Source organism: Alternaria postmessia, assembly GCF_024291825.1.
Source record: "Alternaria postmessia strain BMP 2775 chromosome Unknown scaffold_132, whole genome shotgun sequence".
Lineage (NCBI taxonomy): Eukaryota > Fungi > Ascomycota > Dothideomycetes > Pleosporales > Pleosporaceae > Alternaria > Alternaria postmessia.
This window is the reverse complement of record NW_026260205.1, coordinates 1-21,868: the sequence shown is the minus strand read 5'-3', so window position 1 is coordinate 21,868 and position 21,868 is coordinate 1. Positions and strand designations below refer to the sequence as shown.

The window sequence follows — 21,868 nt, the reverse complement described above, 5'->3', positions numbered from 1 at the left end:
TCATGCTCACAAAAGAGCATGCAGGTGAACACAGCCGGCATGCTGGCTCAGATACCTAATGTAGATCCCAAAGTCGCGTGTTGGGCTACTCCTTTCTGTAACTCGATGCTTACAGATTTCGCATACTGCTACAACATGACGGGAAGTATGAAGGATCCCAACGCCGATGACGGACGGAGCGAGATATACCAACGCTGTCTTTGCAACGGCAGAGGGGATACCTACAAAGAGTAAGCGTCCGCGCTCCTTCATTCACCAAGAGTTCACCATCTCTAACATTTCTGACATAGCATTATTTCGAGCGACGGAAAAGTCGAGAAAGACAATGTGATGCAGTGCTATGAGTGTCTGGAGCAAGCTGGCGTCGATATTGAAGATATCAATCAACCTAGCAGACAGCTTGAATGGAAGATACATGGCTTCTGCAACACGGCAACTCCAAACCTCTACGACCTTCTCTTCTCATTCCTAGTCTGGCTCAGGTCAACGAATGTACCGGTCGACCACGACAATGGATTGGGCAGGGTATCAGCCATCTTGACGCTTTCCAGCCGCTTCGGGAGCACAAGTGGAATGAACCAGGCTACTGGAATTGTCAGCCTGCCTACAAGTGTGCCAGGGGGGTGGTCGCCAAGTACTCGTACATCTGGAGACGCAATACCAACGCAGTATCTACAGCAGTTACCAAAGAACTGGCCTTACACAGCTTATGGTGTAGCGAGAAAGGCTGATCAAACTACCTCTTTCCCCTTGACGGATCCCAGTTCGACGGGTGTAACGACGGCGTGGCTCTACTACAAGATAGCTTGGAATCCGCGACCACTATTCACTCCGGCAATAGCGGGGAACGGCATGTACCAACCAGCGCTTCAAGACTGGGTGCCATCTCTTTTAGATGCAACAAGTCCCATGTTGCCCACACTTACGTCCACAGTCATACCCATCACGCCTCTGATAACGGCACCGACGTCCTTCATCGTAGGGCAGCAGAGAAGACAAGGGCTCACAATGGATGATATATGGAGTGAGATAGAGAGGGTGAGAGAGAGGCAATTCGACACGCAAAATGAGGGAACCAAGAGTATGTAGCATGAGACTATTTGTATCATAATTACGTATTAACTATACTATATATCAACCTTCCAAATTGAAGGATTTTCTGTGTCGACACGGTTTATCCGAGAAACGCCAACCCAATGCCCTATGTACAAGCCCCATGAACAGGGGCTGATGAAACGTATATACATTACCCGTATCAGTCTTCTTTTATCGTATACCTATATCTTGACCTCAGCAACAAGATACGGACCAATGACACAGATGGCTGTCCAAACAACCATAGCACTCTCAACGCACAGCGTGTATGGTGCTTTGTAGATTGGCACCTCCTGCAACCGAACCCAGATGGCATAGAAGGCGACGTAAAAGAAGTGCCACACCAACATCCAGGGATGGGTGATGAGACCAGCGAGCATACCACAAGGCTCACTGACACTCTTGCCGCCGCGGAGGAAGTACTTGAAGCAACCCTTCTTGATCAGCTCTAGGTATTGGTTGTTGGCGGCGAAGAGGCTGTAGAGAGCCATGGCCAGAATGTTGATGACGGAAGATCCGTTCTTGCGCTGCCAGTGGAAGGTGGACATGGCGGACAAGACGGCGGATGTATCCTCTAATGTGGGTACGTTGGCGGGCGAGAGGAGGTTGGAGAGGAGGACTACGTCATTGAATGCAACAGTCATGCCGCCACCAGTGAGGGGATGTCGCATGTTCATGGCATCACCCAGGATGATGAGTCCGGCCTGCCTCTGCGTCGAAGGAGGTAGGAAACTGTTTGGCATTGAGCGCAGTTTACCGGCTTCGATTGCTTTGCGGAAGGCGGGTTGGACGCATTCTGGGAGTTGGGGCAGCGCAACATTGAGCATGTGGTTCTTGACACCTCCGTTCTTGGGGCTGGCTGAGGGCAGATTCTCGGGTATGTCGACGAGGATGCGGGTTTCGTGGGTGCCGATTTGGTAGATGAGGATTGGAGGTGCGTCGGCGAGGATGACGTGACCATGGTTTGGCATGGGGAGTTGGGCGTCGATCATCTCGAGGCCCCAGAACTTGCTGCGTACTTGGGGCTGGTGAGGGATGAATTCTTTGCGGAACTTGGAGGCGTAACCATCTGCCACGAGGGTGACGGCACCAAAGTAGTAGTCTTGCTCTCCGGCGGTCTTGGATGATACGCCCACGACCTGGTTTGTGTAGTCACTCTTGACCATGGATTCGACGGTTGTTTCAACAACAGTGACGTTGGGCGTGGCCTTTGCCTTTGCACGTAGCTTGGAGATGAAGCGGCCGTGGTGGAAGGATCGTCCTTCGGGTGCTTTCGAGGGCGCAGATGTGAGGAGGTTGTCCGGGTAAGGGATGTGGACCTCTTCCTTGCCGTAGAGGATCTGGTAGCCGTAGCAGGGAATGGCGTCAATGTCGTCGAGGCAATCTGTGGTACCATGTCAGCGATGCATTCTCGACCTCGACAGGGAACGGGTAGCCGTACCCCTCATGCCCAACTTCTCCAAGGCATTGACGCCGCCAGGTTGCAGCAGCTCGCCTACAATCCTATCAGGCTCCTTTAGGCTCTTCTCGAGCAATATGACGCTCCTGCCCTGGTTGCCGAAAGCGACAGCCGCTGCGCATCCAAGAATACCGGCGCCAACAATAACGATGTCGGCCTCATGGTGCACGCGCCGCCTCTCTTCGCGGTAGTCGTTTGTGTGTGTGGATTCGGTCGTGGGTACGGATTGCGTCGACGTGGTTCGCTGTCGCAGCTGTGGAGACGGCGATGCAGAAACTCCAGGCGGCAGCTCTGCAAGCTTGGTGCCAGAGTACATTGTGAGCATGGTTGCGGTTGCTGGGGGTCTGTTGAGAGACCCAATCGAGTGCTGGTTGTTTGGTTGCGCGTGTAGCGAGGTGAGTGCCCGAGGAAGGTGCGTTCGGGAATCGGTGGGGTGGTTAATGCGAATGCAATGGAGATGTAGGCAGCGTGGACGAGTGTGGAGATGGCGCTCAATCAGCCTTGCCGAAACGTCACACGGCTAAAGAGAGTAGAAATAAACTTCACGGGACGTCAAGACTCCTGTAGATCCAGGGTCCAGCAGGGCAAGCACGCAGTCTTGGAGACAAATCCGAGTGGCGACCTCACGATCTTAAGCCGCGAGATTGGTGACAGGGATCGCCCTCACCGCCATGCCATGTTCTGCCAGGGGTACCGTCGCCGCCTGCGCGACATGGCGTGAACATCATCTCATCGCACCCGATGATTTCTCGCTTTTTTTCTCGAACGACTGTCTGCCCGTCCTTCGGGAATTCGGTACTTTGCAGCGTCTTCCTCCTGCCGCGAGGCGCCGTTTCTGGTGGGTCAACAGCTCGCTGTACCTGCATATCTTCACATGCTCGGCTCCGAGCTACCACATCTGTAAACTCTTCAGTCACACATCCACGACGTTTAGCTGCTGGTGATCTGTCGCTCTAACCACCCTTTCATTTCGCCCAAAACTCAATCATTTGGAATTGAAGAATCGTCTCTTTCGAGCTGTATATATTCAAGACGCTGCATGAGCAACGCCGCGTACCCAAGGGTACTGTCTAATAGAAATTACGAATAAAGCTAGTGAATGATGTGGTGTAGTAGGTATGTAGCATTGATGCAAGAAACATGCGTCTCGTCGTAGTAAACCTTCTGCCTTTTTGTTTGCCCCTGCGTGCGCGAGTCCGATCCATCATCGAACCATATAAGCCATTGTTTTGTCGTCAGCGCGTCCGAGGTAATCCGCCCAGGTGAAGGAAAGGTAGAAAGGAAAAAGTCGAAAAAATAATATGCACGGGTGCAAGTCGAAACCCGAACCAAACGCCTCGTCGATAAAGGCTTGCTCCTACGCGAAAGGAGAGAGGCCTGTTTGTATGTACAAATATGTACAGCTATTCACAAGATCGTACTGTTAAGCGTCTTCGACATGACGCTCAACTTGGGTCGTTTGGGAATGAGCCAGTCTAAAAGGCAGCGCCAGGGTTCTGGTTGTGAGGAAACATGGGCGACGCCACGGGTGTATCGACCTCCATGATGGTTGACTGCCTTTCAGCATATTGTTTCTTGACATCGACAGGCTGGGTTGAGCCCATGTGTGAATTGCGGTAGTATGCCTCGTAGAACTCGCTCAGTCGCGTGTCCTTTCCTCCCTGGCCCGGAGCAAGCAGAGTGCTTGCGTGGCTGGGACGGCGTTCCGCCTCGTCGTCAGTCGATGCAAGGATTGAGGTGTGGCCAGATTCGACTGTTGACGCGGCCGAGGCTGAGCGCCGTGTCTGCTGCTTTTGCCAAGCTTGATCGTACGAATCTGGTTTTGGCGCGTCCTCCTGAGAAGCTTGGTATGCTTGGAAAGTGCTTAGCCGATTGCCGCTGCTGTAGATGCTGCTCGCTTCGCTTCCGTCTCGTTCATGGTGTGGCGAGTAGGTTCGTGCCTGTAGTTGAACTTGGGTACGAGCAGGCGATGAGGGTTCAGAGTCTTGCAAGAAAGTTAGGGATGGCCCGATATATATCTACTAAATGCTAAAAGTACAACAAACAACGCACCAGGAGATCGTGTTACCTACTCGGCTCGTGGACCTGCACGCGAGGGTAATCGTACTCGGGCGATGGGGAGCGCGACTCTTTCCTCAAAGCGTGGCCAGGAATAGATGGCAGCTTGGCCGTAGGCGGGTTGTGAGGCGACAGCGGCGTTGGTGACTGGCCAGGCGAATTGTGGTAAGATCCCTGCTGCGACCTGATGCCGTCATCTCCTGTGTGGTGTGAGACTGTGAGAGCCGGAGCGTATTGCTGACGGTTCAGGTCGGCGGGTGACATGGATCGTGGAGATGTAAAACCCTCGCTGTCGCTGTCGGAGCCGCCAAAAGTAGGAGAAGGGGGACCACGCGGGTGACCAGGGGAAGGAGGAACTTGGAGAGACATGTCGACAGCGCCGTTGTGGTTGCGTCTTCCACTAAGCTCAGCCTCGGAGGGACGGAGCTTCATTGTGGGCGGGGAAACTCGTTTTGCGTTGGGTTCCTTGTTGGCGTTAAGATTCAGGCTGAGCATGCTGTTGTTGGCAGATTGTCCCTTCATGAGTGGCGAGTTGACGCTTCCTCCGACCAAGGTGCTGGTGCTCATCGTTGGGTTGTCGCCCATGACAGATCCTGCTCTTGACGTAGGTCGCGATTGAGCAACACCAGCGTAGAAACCAGCCTCGATGGCACGAATACCGAACAGATCACCCTCATCCTTCTCACGCTGATTCAGTTCAACAGTGTCCTCCTTGGGTCCGGCCTCTAGCTCAGTTTGCTTCGCCTTCTTCAACCTTCCTATCGTTAGTTCACGTAGCGTTTATGTCGACATGGTCACTTACTTTTGACGGTTGTACATCACTTTGATGAACCCAGCGAGGATAGTAAGAGCCAACAGCGACAAGAATACAATGCTTTTTAAGATTAGTCTTGGACTACCATTGTCCCTAGGAAACATACACATATTTGTATGCCAACTGCAGGTTTCCAAACCAGTTCGACATTGTGGCGGATAGTGTTCTTGAGCTAGATCTATCGTGTGTCGAGTATATGTAGTCGTTACAATTAGGGTCGGTTGAAGATGCTCCGATCGATCCGAGTACTAATTATTGTCGTATGTATTGTTCTAGCGGAATGAGTGTCGGGTAAAAGCAGATGATATCCTAATTCGGAAGGCGCAGTACAGGACGATATTATGAACGAAAGGACGTGTATACAAGATACACAATAGAGAATGACTGGGGTTGCGAGTCCTTGGAAGAGCGAAGCAAGACGAGCAGAGCCGCGGGGGATGAAGAGTAAAAGAGCGTAGCTTCCACAGGCGCGCGCTGACTGCCTCAGTAGTATGGCGCTACCCATACGACGTCGGCACGCATGGTTAAGATCTAAAAGCGGAGGCGACAGCCTAGGTCCTAACGCCCGCCCGTCAAGCGAATCTCCAGACCAATCAAAGTAAGCACGGTGCCATAAACGGAAGGCTGATTCAGGTGGACTAACGAATTTAGTTGTGGTTTTGTTTGAAGGCGTGGTGACCCGGCATGCCCATGCAGTATCAGCCCTGCACTCGTGTCAGTGCCCTCCGAAAATTCGCATCGATGTCAGTCTGGCCGCTCGTACAGCGTAATGACCAGATCTCTTTGCTGATGAAGGCATATCCTCTTGTATTGCGCAGCGCAGAGTACAGCGCGCAGCGCTTGAGAGACAGGCCATGGCGATTGGGTCGGCAGTGACGGCATTCAAGCAGCCAGAGCCTGTGACGGCACAGTTGTGGCGCATCAGGCATTGAGCCCGTGTCGTGTTGACGGTTCACGAAGGCATGATTCGCCTCTCGTCCCGACGAGCCCCTGACGGCGAGTTGGGATAGTGAGAGGAACAGGAATGGCGGCTATTCAGGCGGCCCATTAGGCCCCACTCTCGCATGCTTGGCAGGGGAGAGGGACCCCAAGTTGGACATGGCGGCTGAGGAACTGGCCACTGCACATGCTTTTTTCAGCACAGCGAGCCTGATACCCACGCACGGCATCCTTTTCTCGCTTTCTCGCCATGCGACGGCCATCTCCCGGAGTCCCTCCGCTTGTTGTAATTTCCCGGAGCTCGGCAACAATTGTAGAGTGATTATCGATTCCGTACCTCCACTTTCTCGAGATCAGCATGGTCTGTTCAACGGTCACCGTTGATGTGAAGACCTCGAACACCCAAGGTGTGTGCCAAAGATGTAAGCGAGCAGCAGATGCAGGGCGCTGCTGCAGTGAATCCCACGCTTGCTCTGAAAGATGCGTGACAGGAGTAAAACCTGTCGCACCAGGATGCAATGGGCCAATGTCCGTGGAAACGAAACGTTTCGTTACTCGCTTCTGACTCCTTCAGCGGCGCGGTAGCTTTTGTCACGACTGATGCATGTAGAGGATCAGAACCTTGCTCCGCGGTATAGCGAGTACGATGTGGCAGTAAGCATGCGGTTGCCGACTTCCGATTCGATGCGGTCTGCAACTCCCAACGGACAACGAGCACGAGATAGCACACAGTTGTGGAACTGGGCGGACCGTGGCCATTGCCCAGCGTTGAGGTTTTAGAAACCTTCAACTTCGTACGGCGACCGTTGGCGGAAAAGGGTTCAGCATTGGCTTGGCGGGCCCTCAAGTTGGGCGGCTCCACGGTAGTTGTCCACCTCGTACTTTTTTTCGCGCCGGCGACGCCGCCATGCCTATAGTGTGCGCCTTAGGAACCAAAACTCATCTTACTCCGTCATGCGAAAAGGGATAAAGTGCTAGATAGGAGATTGCAGTTTTTGAAGGTGTCGCTTGTGGCTAGCCAAGGACCAATTGTGGACATCTGGCGAGATGTCCGTCGCGCTATCGATTGTAACTTCCAGTCCGCGGCTGCATCGTCTCGAGAGGCTCTGTGTGATGGTGTCATAGGGAGCATCGGTCCCATCGTGATGTAGGTCATGCCCAAGCCTCCGCTCTCTCTTGTTGCGGTAATGCCAAGATTCCACTCGTACTTGCTTCCTACCTTGTGAGAGACTTAGAGCAGCTTCTTGTGCGATGCATATGGTGAGTATTGAGATCTAGAAAGCAAGTGTCCAGGCCTGCTCGAGCTTTGCGATAGTCAAGTTCCGTCTTAGGTACGAGGCCAAGCAAAGAGCGCGCCTATCTCCGACCTGACCTCCCATTGTCTGCGAAGACAATTAGGAATGCTCAACAGGCTGTCTTTCAGAAAGGACTTTTGGCATCTGTGATTCTTTGATAAGCAGCGTAATTGGATCGCGCTCCTGGAGAATCTTGACAGATGGATATTGAAGATGTTGGGTGTGGGTCTTGGCAGCTCGCGACGATGTATGGCGTCATACACGTCCTGTCCAGCGGTCACCCTTCCAAAGAGCGCTCCTCGCATAGCTTCAATACTATTTAGCACGATACTGTCAAGCAGCCTGGTCTACTCCGAATCATACCACTATCATGGCCTCGAAAGACGAATCGTCCGACAACTCCAAGGTAATCAAAACTGAGCCCCTGGACAACAAAGACGCCAAATGGGCAACGCTTGTGAAGTAAGTATTTAGCTAATGTCGCACCCCGCACATGCTCGGATTCTCTTGGGTCGTTAGACAATCTCATGAGTTTAGAAGCACAAAAGGCACTCGCACTTGAGCTAGAAGAGGAAGAAAAACACCCCCACTCTGCGTCAAAAGTTGACTGACAATCACTAGAATCACCTACACTGACCCCAAAGGTGTTGAGCGCACATGGGAGTCTGGGGAGCGTCTCACTCGACCCAAGGGATCTGACATCGACGGCGTCGGTGTTGCAGCAATTCTTCAAGACCCGGCGAAACCAAACGATGAGCCTCGGATCATCCTCCAAAAGCAATGGCGCCCACCAGTCAATGCGACCGTCATAGAAGTTCCAGCTGGCTTGATGGATCCCGATGAAAGCCCGGAAACCTGCGCCATCCGCGAGCTGAAGGAAGAGACGGGGTACATTGGGGAACTCGTGTCAGACAAGACCGTATGCAAGCTCTTCTTTTGCAGACGCAACTTGGGCTAATTCTATATCTCTGAAATCAGTTTCAAACTACTCCAATCATGTTTAATGGTAAGTAAAGCCTTTGAGTCGCATTCGCTATCCACTGGATCTTGTGTCCTGTCCATGGTGGTGTCCTCGTCATACCGCTACGCAGGAAGCGCATGTAGCGCTCGCCCTTCACCATAATGTCCACCAAATTACAATCACTGCTGATTGTCTCTACTTCACATACTAACATCTATCTAGATCCAGGTTTCTGCAATACCAACCTCAGAATGATTCACGTCACGGTAGACATGTCTCGGCCGGAGAATCAAAACCCACAGCCGGAGCTCGAAGAGAACGAGTTCATAGAGACATTTTCCGTTCCGCTTAAAGATCTCTATGATGAATGCATCAGATTCGCGGAGCAAGGATACGTTATCGACGCAAGAGTGGGCACACTGGCGGAAGGGATAGAGTTCGCAAAGAGATGGAGGTTGGCATGACAATGCGGAAAGACCGTAAAGTTCTTCCATCTATGACGTGAAAAAACCCACACGTAGATGCCCGCGGACACTATCATGTATTTGCAGATACCCGGCGGGCTCCTGCTGCACCAATGAGTTCGGCCCCAGCTTTGTCTCGTAGCCTGCATAACACAGTACAACAGCAAAGCAACATCCACTTCAAAAATCCCCTCACTACTCTCGATCTCACCTGATCTTGGTGGATGTTTATTGGCCAGAAATCTGTTTTGTTGGCCTGTCACTAACTGCATTGCAACATTGTCCGCTGTCCAGATTCTTGGTCCTACGCCACATCGACGGCTGGCTCGCTTATCCCCGCCCCGACTCTACGGTTATAGCATCGCTTAGTATAGTGGATAGCCACCGAAATATGATCTATCACTTACGCGTATAGATGTTCCGTTCGTCCTGCGTTTGAGCCGTGCTCTTGCATGGATTTGCATGTCGCAAGCTCGTTAATGTCGGGAACTGCTGGTAGGGCCTCCATTTACAAACTTTATGTGACCTACCGACGCTTGTGTATACTGAAGGCGGGTAAGTTCTGACACAGACGAGCCGCTGGAATGTCTCATATCCTTTAAACAGGCCGTGGCCTCGAAGAGTCGCAGGTGTGTTGCATTGCATCAATGTTCTTGCTTTTTTTGTTTGATTGATACCCGATCCACACCACAATGGGGCAGGTAACCCAAGACATTTGCGTAGGAGTTTCTACAGCTCTAACGATACTTTCAAGTAAGCAAAGATCAGGCAATTGAGCTCGTCTTTGTATTAACCGTTATCAGTTATATGTGTCGCTCTCCGACTCTACACCCGTACCTTCATCGTGCAACATACAGGCAAAGATGATTATGCCATGGTATTCGCGCTCGTAAGTCAACACACCTATCCTCTACTCAATTATTAACTCCAGCAGCTGTTCACGGTCGCCTATCTTGTCGCCATTTTCATTTTGCGCGATAACGGTATGGGCTTCAGTGGTGAGGTTCTGCAGCTCCAGCAGATGTTGAACCAAATTCAAGCGACACTTGCGATAGAGATAGTCTACTATCTCATCATCAATGCTATCAAAATCTCGATTTTGTTCTTCTACTTACGCATCGGTCAGTCTCGTTCCTTTTGACAAGAAGACATTGCTGATCAGTTCTACAGCCGTCGAGAAAAGATTCGAGTACCTTTGCAAAGGCACAATCTACTTCCTAGTCACCTTCGGTGTCGTCTGCGTAATTGTATGTCTGGCACAGTGTGTTCCACTACATAAGATGTGGGACTTGGCCGGGCAGGTTTCAGGCCGATGTATCAACACGACAGCGTTCTTCTACAGTAGGTGCATCTGTCTATTATCTAGTCACTTCCTAACAATATTTCCAGCAACGAGCGCTGTAAATATCATTGCTGATATCTGGATTCTGCTTCTTCCTATAACTACACTGCTCAAAGTCCAGCGCCCGAGACGAGAGAAATTCGCCCTTGTGATCATCTTCAGCCTCGGTGCATTCAGCTGCATTGCATCGATCGTGCGCCTGTACTCAGTTGGCGTTTACACGGAATCTGAGGATCCTTTCTTCGACAGCGTTCCCATCAACGTATGGAGCATGGTCGAAATTAACGTGGGCATCCTCTGTGCCTCTATTCCCGCCACCAAAGCCCTCTTCAGCAAAGCGCAGAGACATCGTACGCATAATGGCTCGTATCAGTACCATAGTCGTGAACGCAGCATCATGAAAAGCTATGGCCATGGTAGCGGGAAAAGCAATAGCAACAACGGACAGGAGGGAACCGCTGGAGGCCCCACCGGGGCCGTTATCCAGAATGAGTCGTATGAGCTGAAGGATGTGGAAAGTGGGGATCACCAACCGTTTGACGCGAGAAAGCAAAATGGTGGCGGTGGGGCATGGCGCGTTCCTGACTCGGATGTGGACGAACAGCGTCTTGTATGGCCAGAAAGCAGAGTTTAAAGTTTGAGATCGCAAGCCACAAATCGTCCTGTCCTAGCCCCACTATTACGTGCTGCTCCTTCTGTGCCATACATGACATGTTGTAGGGCTGGGATTTGGACAAAATGCCATTTCCAGCGTTACATTTGGCATTAGAAAGGGTACGAGTGGTGGGTTGATTATACTATGAATGTACCAGGTTCCGGGTTCTCGGTTATGCGATCGTTGCCTAGACGTTTGACTTGGTACTCGGAGATCAGGCGTGCTGCAGCTGTCGACTTCCCGTGTTCTGTATGGCGTTATTAGTATACGCAGGAACCGGGTAAGCTACTGCAACCGGTAACGTCTCATAAGTGGTGTCATTCGTGAGCAATGTCGAATGTCCGCAGGAAGCATGACGGCCCTATGCTCCGAGTTCCTCCTCTACCTAGGTACCTTTGAATTAATGGATCCTTCTGCATACCTAGGTAGTCACCGTGCGAGTTGCAGATCCATTCACGCGTGAGGACAGGCATCGAATTTTAACTCGGATGTCGGTTCCAAGGCTCCAACTTCCATGCGGTTAGTGAATCCACCATAACGATGTCAGCCCGGATGAATATAATGGCTCGGCTGAAAGGATGGACGAATGAGAGTAGTCAGAGAACTGCGGAGAGAATTGGGCGCGTGCAGCCATGGCAACACTGTCCCAGACTCAGACGCTTGAAGAATCGACCCAGAACTTGCTTGCACAGGGCAGTCCAGTAGGATATAGTTTACGCACTAGACAGCGAAGTTTTACAATACTGCAACCTGGTGATGGTTCGTGAGCACTACCTACTTCACCATATCCTATGCGCCGTCAGGTTTCCACCAGCTCAAGCATCGCCGATGGCCTAACTCAAGACGCCGAACTCAATCATCATCAAGATGACAGCTTCATACTATCATTAGGTGTCATTTTGGACAAATGATATGAGAGCGAATGAGATGGAGGCTCACAAAAAAATGGGCAGTATCTAGATACCAATGAGACTACCTCTTAATCGTAGTCCGTGTTGGTAGCAGCGCCCTCCCACTCCTTCAACAACCTCAATGTACCCTCACACTTCTCTCGAATCACATCATGCGCATCTTTCCCTAGAACTAGTCTGATCGGTATCTGCTTTCCTGCCGCACATCCACTCATCGTCAATACATCGACGATGACCCTACATGCTTTTGCTGTATCTCCTACCTGTTTACCATCTGCCTCTGCCAGAGCCTTTCTCAGTTCTCCGATCTCGCCATTCTCATACGCATCGATGCGCTTTTCGCTTTGCGCCTGCACGTCCTTTGAAAGAATAGCAGTACGATACCAACCCGGCTCAACAACAGTGACGAAGATACCCAAGGGTGCGAGCTCCGCACGCATGCCTTCTGTAACACCTGATACAGCCCATTTGGTTGCTGAGTATATACCGTGGCCTGCACCACTGTACCAAGATGTTACTGACCCGAAGTTTGCGATAGTGCGATGACCAGACGTGGCGCGCAGATAGGGTAGAAAAGCTTTGGCGACGTTCAGGGTGCCGAGAACGTTTGTTGTGAAGGCTTTCAGGTCTTCCTCTGGACTGAGGTTTTATTAGCACGCATGGTAGCCTAGACATCAAGAACGACGTGGTACGTACGATGTCTCCTCGACAGCGCCCACAAGCACATAGCCTGCGACATTGACGAGATGGTTGATGTATCCATATTTGTCATAGACTTTTTTGGCCACTCCCTCAAGGTCCGTCAATGGAGAAGTGACGTCTAGGACCACGGTATCGGCGCCTGCGACTTTGAGATCTGCAATGCGAGGGAGGCTTCGAGCGCTGGTAATGACTTTGTGACCACGTGATAGGGCTTCAAGGGCCAGGGCTCTGCCGAAGCCACTTGATGCTGCTGTAATGAACCACACTGGAACTGGGCCGCCCATTCCAGAATACTGTGTTCCGGGCATGATTTTCACAAAACAAATGGAGATAGGGGGTGCAGTCGTAGGTGAAGCGCGTGCTGGTGGCGTCTCAGAGCCTTATCCGAGTCGGGAAGTCAACCTCAGACTTACAATCTTAGAACAGTGGTACCAGATGCTTGAAATTAGAATTATTGAATGCTCTATCTATACTGGAGCTTCAAGATGATCAGAGACTCAAAGAAAGGATTGAAACAGTCCTGGAAGCGATGTAAGAATTCTGCAGTGTAAGCAAACTGAGGGTGTTATCGGTGACGGTGCTGCACATATGGTCCATCGAAAGATATGCCATATGTCTGCTGATCGCTATTGTCCATTAAGGATCCATTCTTGGGCCCGGTGAGAGGGTTTGGCACATGCTTGTAGATGGTTGGTGGGAGTTCCCGTGGATATGCGTCTTGGCGATGCACAGCTTACTTACGCCCTGTAAGTTGGAGCACCATCATAGGTTCGCATACGGAAACAATAACAATTTATCAGGCTAAGAAGCTGGAGACAAGAGTAAGGCGGATGAAGCATCGATTCGGGCACAATTGGTCGCCTTGTACCACAGTGGCGTGCGACACTTCAGCCTTGCAGTCGAACGTAAACCTACCGCAAGACTAAACTGGTAATTCTTGCCCGTGGGTATGACAACCAAGCATCCCATTGAGATCCGAGATACTTCTCAATGATTGCCAATATATGAAGTCCCGCATCGCCAACCTGCCATAGATGCCTGCCAAAGTGTAATAAGATTGCGTAGTGTGCAAGCACTACCAAGGCCACAGGCTGCTTCGCGGCCAAGAGTCCGGTGAATCCCGGGGGGATCAACATAGTCCATTCGCAGATCATCTGGTACCGACTGATTGGCGAATCTTCGTCCCTTCGTACTGCATCGAGCCCGACTTGCAGGTAGTGGACTGCGATTCGACAAGCATGTTTTTCCTCTGCGCTCATACCATCCGTATCTTCAATAAGACTGAAGACCGTTGAACAATCATCGCCTTCGGACTGCCGAGAAGTGAACTCCTTGCTCATGGACAGTATAGGCTCGAGTTCCGACTTCATCAGCAGTGACCACGCGGACGTAGCAATGGTGTAGATTCCTCTGTGCATTTCTATACACTGAACATAGTGCGTGATAAAAATCTCCATGTCGGTTGAAGGCTGTACTGCGAGTATCTCCGCCAGTAGATGCTGACCCAGCATGGACGAGAAGAGTAGCATCGGTACGCAATTCAGCTGGTTCACTTCGGCTCTAGTTGTATTGAAAATCGAAACAGCGCGTGTCTGCAAAGTTACAGCCTGATTCCGGTAATAGGCTAAACAGTGCGGGTTGGCATGTGCCAAATGGCAGGAGGAGAAAGCTAGAATTTGGTGCATAAGATATGGTGCCTTCAAAGCCGTCTCCATACCTAGGGCGAGACCAGCGCGATGAAACTTCTCAAACCCGATCGCAAAGTTGTACATCTCTTCGTTGAGCATTGCGTGTATGAGGAGCTCCATGTGACCCACATTGACAGGTTCCTCACAGTAGACATGGCCATTATCGATAGATTCATCAACTGTCGACTGCCCAGCGCAGAGCACAGAAGGTTTTGAAGGGGCTTTGCTTCGCGTCATCGCAATAGTGCGGCCATACTGAATTCCTGGGCTCACAGATCGAGAATGTGTATCTGGAGTCGAAAGAGATGAGAAGCTGCACTCCCGGTCGGAAACAGTGCATAGCCTGCATTTGGGGCGGTTCTCGTCGCACTAGAGATAACGAAGCTTCGGTCAGTATAACACAACAAGACTCGGAGAGTAATGCGCACTTTTACATGCCGTCGTTTACTACAGTTACGTATCAGTCAAGTGAGGAATGTAGAGGGGGCATTGTTGGAGCGGAAAAGGAATACCGAGAACGTACCACTCCGAGCATCCGCCTCTCGACTTCCTATGACTGCGCCGAAGCATCTTAGTCCCATGGCTGCGAAAGACCAGGATAACACGCGTATTACATATTTGCAGCGGTTGAAAGTCTGGACGGCCAGTGCGACTTGGCGGTGTCGGAGGCCTGATGTTTCGGGTAACGTAACACGCGTGTCGACTTCTTTGGGTAAGCGCAAGACCCTCCGGCCCATCTCCCCTACACACCCAACGGCAACATACTGGATCTGATGACTACGGTGGTCCATCCTGATCGAAACGGGATACTTGCACGGACGAAGTATGAATACCAGCTCGCAAGCTCCACTGACTTCGGTTAGCCACCTACTCTCAAGCCATGCGGCTATGCGTCAATTGCTGTACAATTTCGCCTTGTGCGTATCTGAGCAGAATCGCCATCAGAAGGCAAGCTCTTGGCTGAATCAGATATAGAAGCAAGAAGGCAAGGAAACGCTTGGGTGAACGTATTCATCTCATACAAATACACTTAGGCTTCCCTTACTTGAGGTGTTCTCTCTCATACTATTCACCTGTTTTTTCAACCCCCGGATAAAGCTTGGTGCGGTACATTACTTTTTCACTTCTGTCTCTTTGTCTGGCGCAGCATCCGATCATGCCTGCGCTTGAAACTTACAAAGGTGCATACCTCTGGAAATATGTGCCTAGTTTCGCGGCAGCTATTACTTTTGGTGTTCTATTCTTCATTTTAACCCTGGCGCATGCCTACAGAATGCACAGGTATCGGACGTGGTATACTATACCCTTCATCACTGGTGGCTTCTGTACGAACTGATCTACTGTCGAATGTGACACGTCTAGACATCACTGAACTGACTTCTCTATAGGTGAGCCCATTGGCTATGCATGCCGCGCAATAGCAACCTACCATACAGGCTCCCTCATTCCTTTCCTCCTACAAGCAATATTCATACTCCTTCCACCGTGCCTGTTCGCCGGGACGTTGTACATGGTGTACTCGCGCGTGGTACGCGCTACGCACGGCGAACGGTTCTCCTACCTCTCCCCTCGATGGTGCACACGGATCTTCGTTGCAGGCGATCTTCTCTGCCTCAATATACAGTCGACCGGAGCAGGATTTTTACCCAAACCAAAGCTGGTGAATGCTGGCAACGGTGTCATTGTAACGGGTTTGGGGTTACAAGTTCTTATTTTTGCAGGTTTCATGTGGTGCTGCATACTTTTCCACCGCAAGTTCTCGCTTCATCTGCGCAATTCTGGTCAACATGTTCATGTCCCTTGGCAGAGTGTACTTTGGATGTTGTATGGCACTTCTGTAATCATCTCTATTCGTAACATCTTCCGGCTAGTCGAGTTCATCGCTGGGCACGATAGCTACCTGTTCTTGAACGAGTGGCCGGTATATGTTTTCGATGGTGCTCTGATGCTTCTGGTCATGATCAGCTTCTATATCTGGTACCCATTTCAGCTACAAAACGAGGAGATTGGTACGGAGAGTATGATTGAGCTCACGAACGAAGACAACAGTCCACCGGGGGATGAGCCATCTAGAAAATAAGGTGCGATCAAGAATTGTCAACGCCCATAAATTTTACAAAGACGATGTTATCTACTATACCACAGTTTCGCTCAAGTTGAACATTACAGGCCTCGTTTCTGCAAACACCTTCTTCTGGTCTAGTTCCTCAAACCACTGCGCCAATACCTCATATTTGCTCTTCCATTCAGGCCTCATCTCGGCGAATTCGATGAATCCAACAGTGCACACAACCGCAATATCGGCAATGGTCAACTCATCGCCAACAAGATAGACCTTCCCTTTCTCTTTCGTGCTCCGTATCATTTCATCAAAAGCCCGCATCGCACCGTCAATTTTGCGATTCTGCCTGCCGAGCCAAAGCTGAGACTGCTTTTCTTTTTCGCGTCGGCCTTCGAATCGAGCTATCACAATGGCGTCCATACATCCCTCGCTGAGGACGACGATCTGTCGAATTTGCAAGTCAAGGTCGACGTCGTCGGTGATTAGTTTTGGTCCCTTGTCGGCGTACTTGCGCACGATGTACTCCTGAATGTGTGCACTATCGTATACGGGTGGTCGGCCATCAAGGAAAAGTAAGATGGGTAATTTTTCCAAAGGGTTGTATTTGGGTGTTTCTGTTGCACTTTGCCAGGGTATCTCGTTTTGAAGTTCAAAAGGTATGCCTTTTAAAGTGAGCGCGATGCGGTTCATGCGTGCAAACGGTGATGGCGTTGCTGATATGAGAGTTAACGGGGACGTTTCGGTGCTGGAAGTAGACATCTTCGCTGAATACTCTTGTATCTGTATGTCTATGAGGAGCTCAAAAGGTACAACTGGAATGTAAGAAGAATGGTGAGGACATGATGGGACGTGGTTTGGATGATGTATTGGCGTGTGCGGAGATAAGCCCGATGCTACGTCATGGGTCTGCAGTGGTATTTGAAATCGTGTAGCTCCTCTGGTCCGAAGTGTGCTTGATAAAAGATCTGATACTACTCTTCTGCGAAAGCTTTGAATTACCCATTGATGACATGTTTCCCAATCTTCTTGCTCCACCCCTTCATGTCGCTCTTGCTGTCTCTAATATCTTTCGCATCCATCCTCCGTGCCCTCTGCACACTGTCCACCAGGGCTTGTACAGCATCCTCAACCTCTTTCCTTTCATTTGAACTGATTTCGATATGACGGAAACCCTGGCTTGAAGCCCACTGGTCTGCCATTTCCTTCTTCACTTGCCTCTTCCCTTCGTCCCTGTCGATGATGTCCTTCTTATTACCAACTACCACGCACCCGAACCTCTTCTTTAATCCTTGTATCCTCCCTTCTGCGCCATCTTTGATGAATACGGTGTTGCGACACTGCCAGATCTGCAGATACGTATGTTGGATAAGGTGATTAAAGGAAAACAGAGACGTAACATCGTATAACAGAACAACGCCATCCGCGCTGGCTATATAAGTATGTAAGACTTCGCGGTATCTGGGAGAGATGTCGCTGTTGAGGTTCAAATCTATGAAAGAAAAGCTCCAGGTCTCGTTTGCATACGAGATGGTTCTTGAAAGTGGTTCGGAGTCGACGGGACCATGACTGATAAAGTGCTTGCCTTCGAGGAACTGCAGCTGGAATTGGTGATCTTGACGTTGAAGAAACGATGCTTGTACAGGATGTTGACGAAAGAGTTGCGTACCATGTCAATAAAACATGTCTTGCCGACAAGCTCCTCACCAAAGATAATTATCTTGAGGGGGTTGGGTTCCTTCGGTCTCTTAGAGCGCAGCATTGTCAAGCCTGAGACAAAAAGCAAGTGTGACTTCGGGATGGAATTGGATCATGTTGATTGTCAAGGCGTAAAGGAATCCTTCCAGGAGTCGCGACTGCCTAGTCAGACACGCTAAGCTTCGAGAAGAGGCAGGCAACATATCATCATGTGTCCGGTCCTGCGTACTACTCAAACCACAGTGCGAGTATCGCTAGCCTAGCTCGTCTCGTGTCTTTCACGATAATCCCGTGAAGTGGCTTATTACCGTAGAGTAGCTTATTGGCATACGTGGGTTACGCGTGTACCCCTAAATGTAGGCCCACATTTCTGCCAAGTCTGGGTGCCGGCAGCCCGGCACGTGTCTGGGATCGACGCTGGGGTCAGCCAGGAACGCTAGATGGTCTTCGAGAAACGCGAAACAGCAGCGGCCTTATTATGAGGGCTTTTCGCCCACGTAGTCTTGCGTTGCAGAGATTCGGACGCACTTCATCATATTTCTGCGTCGACACTGCCCCTTTGAGCCCTCAATCGTCATCTCAGGAAGGATCTGAGCAACAAACACCACGCGGAAATGACTCTTCGGCCAGCATAAAAGAAAGGAGTGCCATAGCGCTGTCACCACTTTCGCATTATACACCGCCATACTCGAAATCTGCACTCTACGCTGTGAGAAGGATTTTGAGAGACGCAGGCAGTTTGAAAAATCTCCCTCGATCCACGTATTGCGATGACGTCGTATCGTGATCACCCCTATGCGCATGCGCAAAACCGGCCACGACCCCTCATCGAGCAGATACCAGACTATCGTGACGACCTTGACGTGTCAGACGAAGAAGACGGTTTCTACGCACGCGACGACGATTTTCTGATTCCGCCGAAGTTTCAGGCGGCAATCACACGCACAACCGATCGAATCCCGCGGCGGATAAAGCGCCATAGTGGCACATATCTCGTAATCGCTATTCTCTTCATAATCAGTTGGTTTACATACCTGGGTCCCAAGCGGACGGCACACAAGATGGAGATACACGCCATGGACAACGTACCAACTATGGTTTACGGCAGCAATGTGCGACCGGAATTCAAAGGCATGATACAGGTCAGCGACATGGATGAGCAGCACCTGCCTAAGAAGCATAGTAGACTTGTCTTCGTTGGCGATGTCCATGGCTGCAGGAAGGAACTGGAGCATCTTCTCAAGAAGATCGACTTCAACCATAAGCACGACCACCTCGTGCTGACTGGCGATATGATAGCCAAAGGCCCCGATTCGCCAGGCGTCATCAAGCTCGCCCAGAAGATCGGCGCTTCCTGCGTACGCGGTAACTGGGAAGACAAACTGTTGCTCTCCATTGCCGAAGCGCAAGATCGTCATGTCCTCAAATTCAGCCCTGACGACTCTCCCGATGTGAAAGTGGATTTCGTAGACCAGGTCAGCCAATCGCACGGCGACTACAAGCTGCGTAAATTAGCAAAACAGTTCACAAGGAGGGAAATCGAATATCTCCAACAATGTCCCGTCATCCTCCGCGTCGGCACCGTCCCGACCCTAGGCAACCTCGTAACCGTACACGCCGGCCTCGTCCCCGACACGCCTCTCGAACAGCAAGACCCGTTTCATGTTATGAACATGCGCACTATCGATCTTAAGACGAGGATCCCGAGTAGCAAACATGCGGGCACACCGTGGGAAAAGTTCTGGAATCATCGTCAGGAAAAAATAAAGCAAGAGGGCAGAGCCACGGTGGTTTATGGGCACAACAGGAAGAAGGGCCTCAATATACATGAGTACTCTTACGGTCTCGATACTGGGTGCGTTAGTGGAGGGAAGCTGACGGCGCTTGTTGTCGACTGGGAGGGCAAGACGGATTTGGTACATGTCAAGTGTGAGAAAGCGAATGGGTATGCTAGCGACTAAGGCCATACCGCACTTCGTGGCACAACACTGGGCGTTTTTGGCTGGGAGTGTGGCTTGAGATGTACAGCGGCACGGCTTATTAAGATTATGGATATTTTTGTCAGTTTAGCGTTAGCATAGCACTGTTGTAATGTCACGAGAAGTCATCATGTCTCTTGGAATGTGTTTTAGACGAGAAACACCATCGTAAATGCCTTGCTCATGGAAGACAAGTGCGTCGCTACGTGTTTGCAGCGCAACTAAGATACCTTGCCCCCCGACCTCCATGATGAAATATCAATGGGTGCGCACTACCATCTACACTAAACGTCTCCACAGAGAGTAGTTATGACCGTTGCTGGATGTCGTATTGCAGCATATGCGTCGTAGTGGCGGTAGTGCTGGAGGTGCAGACGCTGCCGTTCACAAGGTTCAGGATGTAGAGATGGGCAACCGGACTTCAAACCCTCCTGCAAATAACACTAGCGCTTCACATTTCTTAGATGAGGAGGTGTGAAGTACATCATCGAGAGTGGGTCTTGAGCTTGCTCCCAGTCCCAGTGAAGGGACACGAGAAGCCATATTGCCACTCAGTCCGCTCCGAGCAATTCATGCAGCTTTATCCATATTCCAGCCATCATCGCCGCCGTTGGGGCCTTGGAGTAGAGGAGTTGAACCATGAGCAGCAAACTGCGCAGGATGCATCTTAGGTACACCGCTTTCCTGGAGATCTGGTGATGTCTTGAGTGCGCCACTATGATACACAGGAGAACGACCTTGCGTTCCATGAGCAGATGTTGGGAAGCAATATTGCTCGTTTGATTTCTTCAATGCGATATGCTCGGTAGGTTGGCGAACAGCTTCTAGGCGATCTAGAAAAGGGCTATGCTGATCTGCTGGACCACGTTGAGAGACGGTACCGAGACTAGCAGTGTATTGAGCAGTAGAAGGGAGAACGTGTCCAACACGGCGAGTTACACGGCCATAGTTACCCTGTATCAGATCATTGTTGCGCTTGACCAGATCATGGAGCATCTCGGTTTGCTGCGCTATAACTGTCTTCTGAAGCTGATTTTCCTGACTGAGGCCGATAATCTCACCACGTAACTCCACCATCTTAGTATCAACAAGGCTGTGCCAGTTTGCGATGGTGCCAGCGTTCTGATAGATCGGAGTCTCTCCGTTGATGATATCGACTTGTTCTTCAGAGACTGGTGAGCCGATAGGCGATTGTGGAATCTCTATTCCATCATGACTACTCTCGAACATGACTGCCGTGTGGGACTTTGCTTTCATGACCATGAGGGTGTCCATGTCACGGAGTTTGATTTCGGGGCGCTCGGTGTCTTGGACGTCGTTTGGAGTCATGTCGTAGTCAATGTTGATATAACGTTCGCGTTGCGCATCCCGAGGCCCACCCAGAGCATATCGGTAGATGAACGCCCAATCTACCCCGTACTGTTTGTTTCGCTGTCGACAATAGGCGTCTAGATGAGGGCCGAACTTTCGTGATGCGCGAATCGTGAGGATGGAGAAGATGGGGGTGTTGTTGATATCGTACGTGTTGCTGTGGATGCGAAGCCTTAGAACGGGATCGTTCTCGTCAGCTATCATAGGCGTCGAGAGTTGCAGGGAGATGGGCCGAGTGATCTCCCGACCAACGTGTCCCTCCGTAGTCTGAGACACCAGATTCATTCCTCGAGACTGCTCAGATGACGGCAGATGTGCCGGCGCGCCTAGATGTGGGGATGGTTGAGGCGATGACTGACGAGACGGCATACGAGATCC

At 50.8% G+C, this 21,868-nt stretch overlaps 11 protein-coding genes across 11 annotated transcripts; 5 read left to right on the top strand and 6 right to left on the bottom strand.

Annotated features, from left to right (window-relative positions):
* Window positions 1–135: 135 nt before the first annotated feature.
* Window positions 136–1,089, top strand: J4E82_010558 (uncharacterized protein; the record flags this gene model as incomplete). The annotated part of the gene is made up of 2 exons (XM_051736770.1): window positions 136–230; window positions 291–1,089. 2 exons carry the CDS (start codon window positions 136–138, stop codon window positions 1,087–1,089), a joined length of 894 nt encoding a protein of 297 aa, XP_051583467.1.
* A 188-nt stretch (window positions 1,090–1,277) lies between these two features.
* On the bottom strand, window positions 1,278–2,879 carry J4E82_010557 (uncharacterized protein; the record flags this gene model as incomplete). Its single annotated transcript, XM_051736769.1, has 2 exons — window positions 1,278–2,479; window positions 2,537–2,879. 2 exons carry the CDS (start codon window positions 2,877–2,879, stop codon window positions 1,278–1,280), a joined length of 1,545 nt encoding a protein of 514 aa, XP_051583466.1.
* A 1,150-nt stretch (window positions 2,880–4,029) lies between these two features.
* On the bottom strand, window positions 4,030–5,576 carry J4E82_010556 (uncharacterized protein; the record flags this gene model as incomplete). Its single annotated transcript, XM_051736768.1, has 4 exons — window positions 4,030–4,538; window positions 4,627–5,366; window positions 5,415–5,486; window positions 5,533–5,576. 4 exons carry the CDS (start codon window positions 5,574–5,576, stop codon window positions 4,030–4,032), a joined length of 1,365 nt encoding a protein of 454 aa, XP_051583465.1.
* Window positions 5,577–8,030: 2,454 nt separating this feature from the next.
* Window positions 8,031–9,085, top strand: J4E82_010555 (uncharacterized protein; the record flags this gene model as incomplete). Its single annotated transcript, XM_051736767.1, has 4 exons — window positions 8,031–8,122; window positions 8,282–8,579; window positions 8,639–8,666; window positions 8,844–9,085. The coding sequence occupies 4 exons, from the start codon at window positions 8,031–8,033 to the stop codon at window positions 9,083–9,085; spliced, it is 660 nt and encodes a 219-aa protein (XP_051583464.1).
* Window positions 9,086–9,777: 692 nt separating this feature from the next.
* J4E82_010554 (uncharacterized protein) lies at window positions 9,778–11,061 on the top strand (the record flags this gene model as incomplete). Its single annotated transcript, XM_051736766.1, has 5 exons — window positions 9,778–9,838; window positions 9,889–9,974; window positions 10,020–10,206; window positions 10,256–10,426; window positions 10,475–11,061. 5 exons carry the CDS (start codon window positions 9,778–9,780, stop codon window positions 11,059–11,061), a joined length of 1,092 nt encoding a protein of 363 aa, XP_051583463.1.
* A 1,000-nt stretch (window positions 11,062–12,061) lies between these two features.
* Window positions 12,062–12,979, bottom strand: J4E82_010553 (uncharacterized protein; the record flags this gene model as incomplete). Its single annotated transcript, XM_051736765.1, has 2 exons — window positions 12,062–12,632; window positions 12,690–12,979. 2 exons carry the CDS (start codon window positions 12,977–12,979, stop codon window positions 12,062–12,064), a joined length of 861 nt encoding a protein of 286 aa, XP_051583462.1.
* Window positions 12,980–13,606: 627 nt separating this feature from the next.
* Window positions 13,607–14,620, bottom strand: J4E82_010552 (uncharacterized protein; the record flags this gene model as incomplete). The annotated part of the gene is made up of 1 exon (XM_051736764.1): window positions 13,607–14,620. One exon carries the CDS (start codon window positions 14,618–14,620, stop codon window positions 13,607–13,609), a length of 1,014 nt encoding a protein of 337 aa, XP_051583461.1.
* Window positions 14,621–15,539: 919 nt separating this feature from the next.
* On the top strand, window positions 15,540–16,463 carry J4E82_010551 (uncharacterized protein; the record flags this gene model as incomplete). Its single annotated transcript, XM_051736763.1, has 2 exons — window positions 15,540–15,708; window positions 15,772–16,463. The coding sequence occupies 2 exons, from the start codon at window positions 15,540–15,542 to the stop codon at window positions 16,461–16,463; spliced, it is 861 nt and encodes a 286-aa protein (XP_051583460.1).
* A 54-nt stretch (window positions 16,464–16,517) lies between these two features.
* On the bottom strand, window positions 16,518–18,204 carry J4E82_010550 (uncharacterized protein; the record flags this gene model as incomplete). The annotated part of the gene is made up of 3 exons (XM_051736762.1): window positions 16,518–17,225; window positions 17,456–18,037; window positions 18,112–18,204. The coding sequence occupies 3 exons, from the start codon at window positions 18,202–18,204 to the stop codon at window positions 16,518–16,520; spliced, it is 1,383 nt and encodes a 460-aa protein (XP_051583459.1).
* A 706-nt stretch (window positions 18,205–18,910) lies between these two features.
* On the top strand, window positions 18,911–20,101 carry J4E82_010549 (uncharacterized protein; the record flags this gene model as incomplete). Its single annotated transcript, XM_051736761.1, has 1 exon — window positions 18,911–20,101. The coding sequence occupies one exon, from the start codon at window positions 18,911–18,913 to the stop codon at window positions 20,099–20,101; it is 1,191 nt and encodes a 396-aa protein (XP_051583458.1).
* Window positions 20,102–20,689: 588 nt separating this feature from the next.
* On the bottom strand, window positions 20,690–21,694 carry J4E82_010548 (uncharacterized protein; the record flags this gene model as incomplete). Its single annotated transcript, XM_051736760.1, has 1 exon — window positions 20,690–21,694. One exon carries the CDS (start codon window positions 21,692–21,694, stop codon window positions 20,690–20,692), a length of 1,005 nt encoding a protein of 334 aa, XP_051583457.1.
* Between the last annotated feature and the right edge of the window lie 174 nt (window positions 21,695–21,868).